At 38.2% G+C, this 13,910-nt stretch overlaps 1 protein-coding gene across 2 annotated transcripts; it reads right to left on the bottom strand.

Annotated features, from left to right (window-relative positions):
* Nucleotides 1–3,095: 3,095 nt before the first annotated feature.
* Nucleotides 3,096–8,540, bottom strand: oprk1 (opioid receptor, kappa 1). Of its 2 annotated transcripts, XM_087831436.1 has the most exons (4): nucleotides 8,280–8,540; nucleotides 7,821–8,094; nucleotides 6,849–7,201; nucleotides 3,096–4,528 (listed from the first exon to the last, which is right to left on the bottom strand). In XM_087831436.1, the coding sequence occupies exons 1-4, from the start codon at nucleotides 8,488–8,490 to the stop codon at nucleotides 3,990–3,992; spliced, it is 1,377 nt and encodes a 458-aa protein (XP_087687562.1). In that variant the 5' UTR covers nucleotides 8,491–8,540; the 3' UTR covers nucleotides 3,096–3,989. The 2 variants fall into 2 exon arrangements, with proteins under 2 accessions (XP_087687562.1, XP_006792466.1); XM_006792403.3 differs by lacking the exon at nucleotides 8,280–8,540 and having other exon boundaries at nucleotides 7,821–8,080.
* Between the last annotated feature and the right edge of the window lie 5,370 nt (nucleotides 8,541–13,910).

Consider the following 13,910-nt stretch of genomic DNA (forward strand, 5'->3'; position numbering starts at 1 on the left):
AGACAGCGAGTAGAAAAATGCTGTAATCTTTGTAATTATAGCTGTCGGCTTCAACAATCCACGTAAGGACTGACTGATTTAATTTGCCTCTAAAATCCTTCAGAATCCCTTTTATCTGTGCACCATTATATTTGTCAGCTGCTGTAAGGAGGGCCACCTCATCTGGAAGCCTTTCACAAATGGCAACTGTATAAATAATGAAAAAACAAACAAACAGTCCTTTTGTAATAAAAAGTAAATAAAAACCTGCACAGCCGATGATAGTGTTTGAAAAATAAAGTGTCTCATTCTTGGCTGTGTGGTGTTGGGGAGCGGCCTTTGTCGCTCCAAGCTCATTCTCAGTGTATTTAAGTTTTCCTTCTTAGCTACGAAAACAATTTTCTTATCTCTCATCAGCAGGATAACATTTTTCATTTGTGTCTATCCAGTGTTCCAAATATTCTTTATTTTTTTCTCATCTGTTGCAATTATTGATTATGATTTGCATTACAAAGCATTACAAAGTTATATATTGTTGAATCAACAACATCCATCCCAACCTCTTAACTGTCACAGAATATCTGACTTTATAAGATCAACATAAACAGTTTTCACATTAGGCAACATTTTATTTCAACTACCATAAATAAACAGCGAGTGGATAGTTAAATTGTAGTAGAAATGGCTTTAAGCCAACTTTTGATAACTTAGTATGTATTATTAAATAGAACATTGTTAACAATTTAAAAACAAATTAAAAAACCCAAAATATTGGTTTGTTCTTTTCCCCACACCTTCAAATAGTAATAACCCCGTCTTAATCACAAGCTCAAACACAAATCAAGACAAATCAACAAGATAAATAAAAAGATAGGAAGGTCACAGCAGCGCCAACATATCATTAAAGTCCTCACACAGGGGCTGAACTTACAGTCAGTGCAGATTCTTCCACAAGGCTGACTACACAAAGTGCCATACAATTAGCACAACAAGCATGGACCTCTGCCTCTCCCTCAGTGTGTTCACCATGGAAACATTAACATTGTATCTGAATTGAATTTACTTAATAATACCTTGAAAAATAGAAGCACTGAGGAGGTGGGTTATACAGTCTTCCTACCACTTTTCTTGACAAATAAGCTTTAAAAAAAAAAAAAAACTTCCTTGTGCCCACACTGATTTAACTGAAGACTGAACTGAAGCTCTCTTTTGTATTCACCTTGAATCTCACATTTCTCAGCTTTATTGTGACTTAGTTGTGCATGTGTGAAACATGTTTTTGACATCCAAAGCTCAAAGATACATCAAAATATGTCCAAACATCCACAGCAGCAGCAGCATTAGATATAAATGAGCTGATATTGTGCTGCATCAAATAATGTAATAGCATTAGAGGAATAATTAAGAGAAACATATCATAACAACACATATCCTCTGTAAGATGTTAATCCTCTTACATAATGCTACAGCTACTAAGCTCATATGGGATAAACTGTACTTTAAAAATAACAAGTCTTAAACTGTAAGTGCTAAAATCTACCTGCTATTTTATTTTAAACAAGCACAACAGCTGAACTCTAGTGCAGAAGATAAGGCACACAAACAAGGCACAAAACACAACTTCTGCTATAACACTATATCTTTATCAGATTTAAACAGGTAAATATATTACATTACATTTAAGAGTTTATTTGATTAAATCTGGGTGACCTGATGGCTACTAGAACAGCTACAATAATAAGTTCAGCAAACAAGGACGAGTCAGTAAATCGTTTTACAAAGATGAAAGACAGACTTATCATAGACCATTACGAAGCACTTTGAACCATCTAAAATGAAAGGAATTTAACACACCATAAAAAAAACCTTTCGGTATTTGTGTGCAGTGAAAGAGCAATGGCCATAATAACAAACTGTTTCATACAGAATGTCTGCGGCTGATGAAAAATGTATGTAAAGCTGAAAGAGCCGATGTGTTGCCATTAGAATCTAATGCTCCGTGTCACATTTCAGCACATAAACTCACAAACACACATTTACCAAGCCCAGACTATGGTGACAAGTTGAGAGGAAATTTACAGTATAGACATTAAATTGCACTAAATGCTGAAAGCACAGTTGTGTAGATACAATACACTGTTGTCCTGATGGCGGTTGCCTTAAAGCCCTCTGCCCATTTTTTTTTTCTTTTACATGCGGTTCTAGTTTCAGAGTAGATGAGAAAAGGCTGACACTGTGTCCTGTTATCTCAAAGAGACTGCAGCATCGCAGCTCTAAATGTTCAAAGATGCAGTTAATACAGTTCAGCTTCAAACTGAACCTACAACTGAAGAACAATACCTACTGATGTTTTGACAACGAAGCCGTCGTCAAAGTCAAGCAGCGGGTCAAGGAGAAAATACTTTGATTCGCTCTCTTCAGCGTTTTAAGTCGTGAATATCAGAGGATTAATCCCTGAGAGGCTATTAAATATTCTACATTAGTTAACTATCAAAGTGAAAGGACTATTCACACACTTTTAACACCAAAGCGCCAAACTGCAATACACATCTATAAAACAATGACACACAGTAATGCACATTGTTCCCAACATCATCAGGGACAGTCATTTTTTTTTTAATCCAGTTTCTTAAAGAGCTTTGATCTTATTCATGTTAATATGAAAGCCCAGACAGTTTACAGGTCTAGTTAAAAAAGTGTTTATCTTCTTTAAACATCTGGCTTCATCTTTGCAGTGTTGCCATCAACATTGTGAAAAGGTGCAAAAATTGCATTTCCTCAATTGGCCACTCGAGGCAGTCTCCAAAAGCGAGTCTTTCTCCACAGACTGCCGTGTCAAAATACCTGACTTTAATGTCTTGATGCATGCTCAAACATCAAGTTACTAAATCCCAACAGGTTGATTCACTGGGCTAGTTTCAGTCATTGTGCAAATGTACTGTTTATTAGGTTGGGGAAACCTAAAGTCAGCTGAGACTGAAGAAGTCTCTTGGATGAGTGACGAAATGTTTCTCCCACTGAACAGAATCAACCTTTTGGGACTCGACTTTAATGTTTGTAGTAAAAATAATGATTTCAATTTCTGTAGCTAATTTCCACATTCACAGCAACTAGACAGGGACGGGTTTTTGTCTTAGTTGTTATCCTGTTTGTAACTAACTCATTTTCTTTTTGCATTAAGGCTTAAGGATATAGACCTAGACTTCTTGAGTGTGTTTGTGGGGTCAGTGTTATATTTTTGATGCAATTTTCTGGCAAATAATATGGCTTTCTGAAAAGACTTCTGATTAATGTAGTGTTCTGCCTGTATATGTCTTATCACTATTTAGCAGGTATCTGCATGGGCATGATGATGATGCATCCCACTATCCTTTGAATATGATTTCTTTTTAAAAAAAAGATTAAAAAAAAACACAATAAAAAAGTAACATCACGCTTATAATAATAAACTTGCGAGTAGGACTTTAAACTCTTTTATACTTAAATACCAAAACCACCAACAGGTTCATCTTTCTGTCAAGATTTTTTTTTTACATAACTTGAACTGAAGCCTATTCATGTCTGTGCATCTTTTAAAAACTTAAGTCGTCTCTGTATACTATTACATACAGTTCATTCTTTTAAGGCTTAATTATCTGTTTTCTGTGGTCTCCAACACGACTGAAGTGCATTCCTTGGTGACTATTTTTAGTGAGAAATTAATACTTTTTAGTGACTTTAGTGACTCATTCATTGCAGCAGAGTAGCGTACAGAAAATTAGAAGCTCCAATCTTTGTTGGTTGTGGCCTTTTCATGGGATTTGTGTAGTAAGAATAAAACAGATTAGCACCAAGCTAATCTTTTAAGTGAACATGTTTTTGGCTTATTTGACCAACGTGCTGGATACAGAGCTAAAAATCTGGCCCTGACTCTGGCTTTTATCTCAGATAGCTGTAGTGATTTGAGTTAAGCCCAGCTCATTGGAGTCCTCCCAGCTCTGATAGGGCATAGAGGACATGTCCATGGCTAGTCATACGGGCCTGGCTTGCTTTACGCCTCCCCGAGCTTCTGCAGGGCAAGAATGATCCCGCAGAGTGCTTCTCACACGGCTCACTCCATGACAGTCACCTTGTCCTTGTGTTCTGGGACAGCAAAAGTCTCTGAAGCATCTCTTGAAGTTCTCATCCAGGAAAGCATAGAGGATGGGGTTAAGGCTGCTGTTGGTGTAGCCCAGCGCCACGCAGAAGAAGTAGGCGGCCATAACAGCCGTGGTCTCTGGGACATTTGTTGACAGCGTCTTGACCAAGATGAAGATGTGAATGGGTGTCCAGCACACCACAAAGACGGCGACCACCACCAGCACCAGACGGGTGATGCGACGCAGGTTGCGGTCCTTCTCGCGCGAGCCTGACAGCAGCCGCACGCTCTTCAGCCTCATGACCATCAGAGTGTAGCAGACAGTTATAATGATGACCGGTGCCACAAATCCAAAGATGAAGACACAGATCTTCATCAGCGTGTCCCAGTAGATGTAGGGATCAGGGAACTGTAAAGCACACTCTGTAGTCCCTGTTAGTTACATAAGAATGCAGTTATAGGAACACACAGCAGGAAATGCTCAAAATGACACGCTAATGTCAGGTTGACATGTTCAAAGTTACATGTCAATCTGACATCTTTAAAAATGCATAGAGATGTTTAGTGAATGGTTTTCTTGTGTTTATTAGCATGAAGCTGATGGATATGGAGGATGTGTTACTCTCAGGACATTAATAGCAGTAAAAAAAACATATGACTTAACCCTGTAACTCCAAACGCATTATATCTGACACATGAGTTATTGTGAGTTTTTGAGACCTCCATCGCCAGTGCGACTTCTTTTCCCCCCTGAACACCTAAATGCATTTCACAAAAATGCTGGATGTAGCGAATATGATTAAAAGTCATATATGCAAATAGGTATGTAAAGTCTTTTTTTTTTCTTTTTAATTGTCAGAAGGCTCTAAACACTCCAGTTTAAAAAAACAAATTGAATTTTTCTGGAAATTATTTCCCAGTTCTGGCTTTACTGGGTTAAAATTTAACTGACCCGATTTAGGTCAGTTAAACTGTTTGTAAACATTAAAGTCTGGCTATAAAACACTAAAATACATTCATAAGCACCATGAAAAACTGTCTAGTTTCTCAGACATTTTATATTCACAAGCCACTTGTTTGGATAGAGCTGTTTATCCCCTTTTAATGTAAATATATAATCAGCTGATCACCTGGCTGCAACTCACTGCATTTAGACATGCAGACAAGTGACTTTAAACATGCTGTTTCATTGAGAATTTCAAGGACAACCATGTCTTGTGTTTACGAGAAAATATCCAATGTGTTGCAATTCTCTGGGTGAAAATGCTTTTTGATGTCAGAGGTCAGAGGAGGAAGAAAAGACTGCTTTGATCTGATGAGACAGTAATTCAAATGACCAACTGAGGCTCGCAGGAGAGCATCTCTGAATGCACAGCATGTCAAACCTTGAAGCGGGTGGGCTACAGCAACAGAAGACCATGCTCAACCACTCCTGCAAGCTAAGACCAGGGAACTGAGGTGACAATATGCATGGACACTAGCAGACTGAAAAAACTGGTGAGTCTGGTGGGTCAGAGTTTGGTATAAATGACATGAAAGCATGATCCTGCCTTGTATCAACGTTTCAGGCTGCTGGTGGGGTATTGATGTGAGAGATATATTCTTGGCACACTTTGGGCTCCTTAGCATAAACTGAGCATTGTTTAAACACCTCAGTCTACCTTATTATTGTTCCTGAACATGTCTGTCCCTTTATAACTACGGTGTAGTCATTAACAAATTTCCCACATGTGGGACTAATAATGGTTATCTTATCTTATCTTATGATGGTTGCCTCCAGGAGGATAACACACAATACCATCATCCCAAACTGATTTCTTGAAAATGACAATGTGTTTGCTGTGCTCAAATGGCCAGCAGCAACTGCCTAGTGCTATCATGTCAATATGGACCAAAATCTCTGAATAATGTTTCCAGCGTATTTTTGAATCTGTGTCACTAAGAATTCAGGCAACTATGAAGGCAAACAGAGGTCCAGCTCAGCAGGTGTACCTAATAAAATGGTGTGTATTATGTTCTCAGTGGACATAGTTTGACAAATTTTTTCATGCTATTTTATCTTTTGTTGTGTATTTTATTTGTTTAATTTTCCACCCACCTCCATTCAGTTCCCCAAAGAGGAGTTATGCTTTCAATACTAAATGGAGGGACTTAAAGTCAAGTGTTGGCAAACGAATTTCCCTCTGGGATTAATATATCTCTGATTATGATTATGATCCTTTTGGGCTCCTTTGATTTCCTGTCCTGCCACCAGCATAGCTTAGAAATGACAATGTGAGAGAGATCCTGTGATGCATAAAAGTTGTCAATTGAGGAAGCTAAAGTCCAGAATTAGATTAATGAGCAAGTCTTTGGATAAAGTGTCTCGTACTCAATAGAGTTTCATTGTAAAGATGAATTTCAGACATTTGCTGAAAGAAAATATGTTCTTCTATTATAACCTTTCTAAAGGAAGACCCAATTTCCATGTCATAGCTTCAGCAAATCAAGTAGCTAATAGGCTGTCATCAGACCTATAGAACACCCTGTTCATTGAATGTGAAGTAGCCAATTGAGATAATTCTCAGCTGGAAATTACATAGAGCTTTTAGCATGAAATCGCATATGAGTCTCCTTAGTACAGAAGAAGGCAATTTGTCTCTACAGCAGACAGACTATAAATAAACAGTGAAATATAACCAAAAAAAAAAAACATATAAAAATTAGATAAAGAACAGATGTAGGGTCATACCAGTGCATGAAATGGTCATACCGTTATTAGTATTGGTGCTGCCCAGTATCATGGCAGGGATCCCAGCAGCCGACGACAGCACCCAGATGATAACATTGATGATCTTGGCCTTGACGGGGGTCCGGAAATCCAAGGCCTTAACAGGGTGACACACAGCTACGTAGCGGTCAACGCTCATCATGGTCAAGGTGAAGATGCTGGTGAACATGTTATAGTAATCGATGGAGATGAAAACTTTGCACGCTATCTCGCCAAACGGCCAGGAGCTGAGCAGGTAGTCGGTGCTCTGGAAGGGCATGGTGGTGGTGACCAGGGCGTCAGCCACGGCCAGGTTAAAGATGTAGATGTTGGTGGCTGTTTTCATTTTTGTGTATCTGGGGGGGAGGAGTGGGGAGAGTAGAAGTAAACACGATTCTCTTTGATTTTCTTTCATCTGGGGGGAAGCGAGAGTGATTAAATCATGTGTTCAGTATAATAAAGGGAAGCAACATGGGGGAAAACCCTGTCATTGTTTCCATGAGGTATTAAAGTCAAGCTTACATGATTATATGATAGGGAATACATGAGCTCTGACTAACACACTGTGGTCAGGGACATCTATCTATCTATCTATCTATCTATCTATCTATCTATCTATCTATCTATCTATCTATCTATCTATCTATCTATCTATCTATCTCTGTGTGTGTGTGTGTGTGTGTGTGTTTGAAACAAGAAAACACACTATATGCATGCACTAAACAGTTGCAGAAACGACAAAAATCCAACATTTGCTTCATTTTAAACCTCATTTCTGTTGATGTATGTCCCAGAGCTGATACTAAACTTAATGCTTTTCTGAAAACACATGAGCAAACACACTGCAAGGGACTTGATCAGTGCGCACCGAATTCCCATTTTATGAGCTACTCCTGCAGATACGCACTCGGTTTCAAGCTGATGATCATGCTCTTTTACACAACAGATAACACGCTTTCAAAGCTGATAGCTCACCTTATGATGACATACATCACCAAACAATTGCCGACTAAGCCCACCACGAACACTATGGAGTAAACGGCGACTATGATGGGGATGATGGGCGACATTGGCTCGGGTTCAGCATCCCAGGTGCCGTTGGCAGTGTAGTTGAAGATATCCGAAGGTTGCCAGGTAAAGTTTGGGATGCACTCCCCCGGCTGGCCCGAGGGACACCGGTCCTCTTTGAAGATGTGCACCACGTTGCTCTCCATGGTGCTGAAAGCTGCCGCCGCCGCCGCTGCTGCTGCTGTTGGGCGTAAACTGACCGTTCAACTTAAATTGGTGCAGACCAAGACAGCAGAATATCTGGCGACTGTTTAAAAAAACAGGGCATTTTTTTCCATTACCACATACTGTGGGATCTGTGTGAGAGAACAAGAGCCAACACAACGCGCTCAAGGACATCATTACACAAGTGTGACACCACCTTACCTGCTTTCCCGCTTCCAAAAAAGTTCATTGGAATAAACCCAGGCGGATGAGCAGAAGTGCAAACACGGACTGAAATCCGGATGAGAGGAAAAACGTGAGAAACAAAAGGTTTCCGGGTAGTTGGCGAACGCACAGCACAATCCACTGGCTGTGCCACTGCTGCGTCCCCGAAGGTGCGCACTGGAAGCCCGCACTGCTCATTCAGTGACATCAGAGGCAGCGCCAACAGATATGACAGAGTATCCAGCCAGAATAAGGGCTCTTACCACAGGAATAACAGCTAGATAGAAACACAGCCCGTTTATCACTCTTTTATCTAGATTTGGCCCATTTTTGTTTTATTTCTGGTACTTGCATTACTAGTGACTAACGCACTTTGACCGTTAAACCACCTTTTAAGCTACACAAAATAACGAAAATAATCTTTAAAATATATTTTTTTCCCTCTTTGTGTTCAAACATAATGTTATGAATTCCTGTTTTTGCTGCCAACTGACGTGAGAGCTACCACCGCTGTGCAAAAAACACAGAGTCCTGGTTGCTGAAGGTTATAAGACATTTTAACGCCGACGTCAGGCGATCTAACCAAAAAATATATATATCTGAATGCAATGCATATGAAACAGCCTGAGCGGAAACGAGCGATAACAAAGGGCGCTACTTTGCGCGGCTTCACAGGAAAAAAGAGGGAAAAAGTGATCGTCATCTCATCAACACTTTTGTTTCCAATTTTGACCGGAATTAGTTTTGCTGCAACAGTAGAGAAGTCTCATTTTTCAGCTTTGCCGTTAATCTCCGTGAAAACATTTTCCTTGCGCATTGTCTCTCTTTTATTGATTTAACTTTACCCGAAAACATGGATCTACTCGTCCACCCCACAATAACACAAAATGTAAAAGCACTGAGATGTCAAACTAACGAATCACTACCATCCCAAATAAAGAAAGCACCAGTCTCGATATTACAGGCTATTCCCATGTAACCTGTCTCCCCCTTTCTCCCCCAACAGTCAGCAGACAGATTCCAACCAGCACGTAATTAAGCGTGTGCTCTTTCCTTTCCTTCGTTTCATGCATTGACAGTTGTTGCTTAGAGACCCATCATGGCCAGGTGTAACTTGAGTGACAAGGCCTTTTTGTAGGTGTGTTTCTATTGTCAAGGACGGACTTGACTTTGTGAGATGTCCTGTGTTGTTGTTGTTGTTGTTTTTTTGTACAAATATTTGATGCAAATCCCACTTGAACCTTGAGAATCGCATCGTTTTCCTCTGCGAGTGAAGGAAGGAGGCAGTTACAGTGTTTACCCTCAGTCGTATAAGTGCAGTGCCAAAGGTCTGTTTGCACATAGATACAATCTGCTACTGTTCCTCTGGCACTTGAAACAATTTTATATATATATGTATTTACGTTCCAGAGGAAGAGAGGAAATGTTTGTTATGTAACTTCCTGTAGATGAGGTCAAGAGGGAATTCCTCTTCGCATTTTCCTCCACTTTGCATAGTGGGCCCAAGACCCTATCTCTTCAGTAAGATGCTCCCCTTTAATGATGAAACAACTTTCAGTGAAACAGCATTAATTTCACTTTTTTGGGGGGGATTTCCCAAATGATCTATTTAAAAATAATAATTCTTTCAAGAGCTCTTCATCTGCTGATTAGTGTCGCATTTTGAAATTTTCCATTTATTTAGCTTTATTTGAAAACTGTCCTTCCATATGCAGTATTAGTTTCCACTTTAGCATTCACTGAAAGATTGCATCAACAGAAAAAAGATAGCTACGGTTTGCGTGCAGCTTTTGGAGATTAAAAAAAAAAGCAGAATGTGCTTCCCAGACACAACCTCTTCCCAACAATAGAGTAATACTTCTTTGATCCTACAACTATATTATTGATTAATCTTCAAAATATCTGCCTTCCCACCCACTCTCGGTTACACAGAGGAAAAACTGCCGCTTGCAGAGCGGTTTAAAGCCTTAAGGTTGCTGTGTTCAGCAAAACAGTTAAGAGTAAGTAAGAGGTCAGTTTAAAAGGTTGCTTCTGTAATCCAACATGACATATTTTTGTTCAACACATCTGTCTGCCTGAAGCTGATGAGTGAAGCTGCTGTATTAAAAAAAAAATATGGTGAAAGATGCTAAAATTTTCCACAAAGCTGTGGGATAAGTGATAAATCTCTGTGGGTAAATAAATCTTACACAATACACCAAGTGGCATCACCATCATTATATTATACAAAATGGTCTTATGAAATGTGAAATCCTGTGAATTCAGTTTAATTTAATTTTATTTATTTTTTTATTTTTTAACACTCTGTAACAGTATTCAGTACCTTACATGTGACGAGAAGAACTTTAAATTTAACTGTTGATTTAACAGGGAGCCAGTTAAGGGAAGCTAATAGGCACAATAGGGTCTCTCGTTTTTGTCCCTGTTAGTAGTCGCACTGCATCATTATGGATCGACTGAAGGCTTTCAGGGAACTTATTTTTTAAACAACTCGATAGCAATGAATTAAATTCAGCCTCAGAGTAACACATGCACAAACTAGTTTTTCACTGTCACTGTCACAGAGATGAAAGAAATAAATTCTACATATTTGTTTATTGTGCACACTGAAGGACATATCCTGGCCAAAAGTAACTCCCAGGTTCCTCAGTGTTATGGAGGGAAAGTTAAGGCCAGACAGAAAAATGGTCTTTCAACCCACTTCCAGCATTTTGCACAATTTTGTGAATAATAATTTAATGTTAAAAAATATTCTACATGCTCTATTTTGCACCACTATATACTCCTCTGAAATTGTCACTAGTTGGTTTTTGCAATGTGGAGTTTCTTTAGTAGTGTGTAGTCAAATATGAGACTTTTTGTTTGTATTTTAAAGAGCCAGTGCTCAAACATTATTTGATGCATCTGTCCCAAATTACAGCTCCTGATTCAATTTAATGGTAGGAAAGGCCTGTGAAAATATCATGCTTTTATCTTTAATAGTTTTTCATGTTCAACATTGCCTCAGATTTCAAAGAGAAAGAAAAAAGGCTTGGAAGTGGGAGGACAGTGCTTTTTAAAAGTATCAATATCTAGAAAAGTATTTGATATAGGAAACTAAAAATTCACAGGAATCATTATACATGTCTGGACTTTAGAGCATAATGTTTTTAGGCAAATTAGAGACGGTCAAGTAATGAATGTTTTAAAAATGTCCTGTTTCGAGATGGAATGAACCACTGGTTCATAGTTTAAGTGATTTCTGTTATTTGGCTTAATAACGGCCTGTGGTTAGGTATCCGTTATATAGCAAAGAAAAAAATACAGTATTTTCAAATAATGTTGGCTAAGGGAAATAAAAAAAATAATGGTCCCTGTACAGAACCCTGTGGAACTCCATGACTAATGTAGTAAAATGATGCTGCAACTCTTAAAATAAACAGTTCCTTTGCACATGATTACCAAGCTGTTTTATAACTACCGTATTTTTCAGACTATAAGGCACACTTAAAATCCTTTAATTTTCTTAAAAATCAACAGTGCGCCTTATAATCCGGTGCGCCTTATGTATGAATTCTGGTTGTGCTTACTGATCTTGAACTGATTTTATGTGGTACACGGCACTCAAAAATCTGTCAAAAAATGTTTTAGTATGACTTTAGTAAGATATGAAGCCGTTTTGCCGGAGCATTATGACTACTGTAGTCAGGAGCCTCAGGGAGTAATCTGGGTCCAAAACTCTGTGGGCTTCAGGTCTCAAAGTCAAACGAACACTGCAGCATCACTGATAGTTAAAAACTGTGTAAATTCTTTCATCTTTAATAAAATGATCAGCGTTGCTGCTTTATCAGGTGTAACAATTAAGTTTAACATCCAGGCACCCATAAAAACAGAACATATACAATTTAACGGAGTTAGAAGTTAGCTCGCTAGTTTCCACCTAAACATGATATACCATGTTCTGACTGAGAGATTTCTGAAAAATTAAAACGGACAGCTCTGCTATCACTTCCAACATAAATGAAGAGAGAAAAGTAAACAGCAGTGACTTTTGTAGGGTTGCTGAAGTTGGGCTAGCTGGTATATAATGATGTGCTACGTGAACGCTAGCAACACAGCTATGTTAGCATAACATAAATTATGTTATGCTAACACCTTATAATCCCGTGTCCCTTCTGGTATGAAAAATACAGTACTCTTTCAAGATTTTTTTTTTAAATTAAGGCCGGTTAGAAATCAGTATCTAATCATTTATAAGATGATTTTCAGCAGTGTTAATTAATAGAGATAAAATGATCAACATTTAAAATTGATGCATTAATTAATTTTAAGACTTGTTTGAACAGCCTTGTAAGACTGGGCTTTAAAGGAGGAAATAATTAAACATGAAGGACTTAATAAAAACAATAATAAAAGCTTTTAAAGGAAATTGCAAATCCACAATAACAATTTTCATTTTCCAAATATGTATGTTTAGTGTTTTGGTTTTGGCTGCTTCCTTTTCCTAAAGAAAACTGAACAATGGAATCATCACATCGAAGTGGGTGCTATTGTTACCACAGCTAAAATCACAAAACAGCATCCACATGTCCATGATAATACAGCACTGGCAGGGGTGGAGGTGTGGAGTTAACTGTTTTCTTTTTAATTTGAAAAGTACAGATGCTTAGCTTAATATTAACTGCTGACTCTTTGAAGATAAGACTTATAATTTAGACTGTCAGGATTTTGTATTTTTTCTTTAAAAAGAGAAACTGTCACAGTTTAAATATCCAAATGCAGCATTATTACCTTGCTAAATAAATACAATGTGCATAAAAGAGAGCAAAAGTTTGAAATATTTTTTAAGCCTTTATATTCTAGATGAGTCTAATCTGTTGTTTTGCTATTTGTCTCACAATCATTATTCCACTTTAGGCACAGTAGATAGGAACAGGTTACATGTTAAGCAGCAGGAGACCCATTAGGACAGCTGTTTTCTTCAGAGACATTCAATAAAAGCCAGATGTTAAAACGTATTTTGGTTTACAAAATATGTTAAATATGGAATACTAGAGACCATTTAAATTGTGGGATGACAAGGATACATATGCTGTACATTCCCACATGAAGAGGGACATTTGGTTACCACAACCAAGTAAAAAAGCATGTTTCTAGAACTTTTTAGGTATTAATAATAACTAATGATTAAACACGGCGTATAAACACATTTGGAATTCAATTCTGGATTTAACAGGCAGCCAATACAGAGATGCAAATAGTGAAGAAATATCTCTCCTTCTAGTCCCTGTCAGTACTCTTGCTGCAGTATTTTGGATCAACTGAAGGCTTTTTAGGGAGTTTTTAGGACATGCTGATAATTATCACTTACAAGTCTAGCCTAGAAGTATCTAATGCATGAACTAGTTTTGGACTTTTATCCAAAGAGCTCAATTTTTATTTAATAAATCCTGAATAAGTTTTCCCTTGTACTTTTAGAGTCCATTAACTGCTGTTTGACAAACTTCAGGCAGGATGTCATGTGTATTTTACTCAGTGTGCCTTCTGTCTAACCACTCTACTACAAGCGCCTAGTGGAAGAATTGCTGCTGATAATCTTCTAGCAGGTCAACCAGACCCCTGCAGAAGACTTCTGAAGCTCTGTTTGTG

The sequence above is a fragment of the Neolamprologus brichardi genome, chromosome 18, assembly GCF_056152115.1.
Source record: "Neolamprologus brichardi isolate AB-2024 chromosome 18, ASM5615211v1, whole genome shotgun sequence".
Taxonomy (NCBI): domain Eukaryota; kingdom Metazoa; phylum Chordata; class Actinopteri; order Cichliformes; family Cichlidae; genus Neolamprologus; species Neolamprologus brichardi.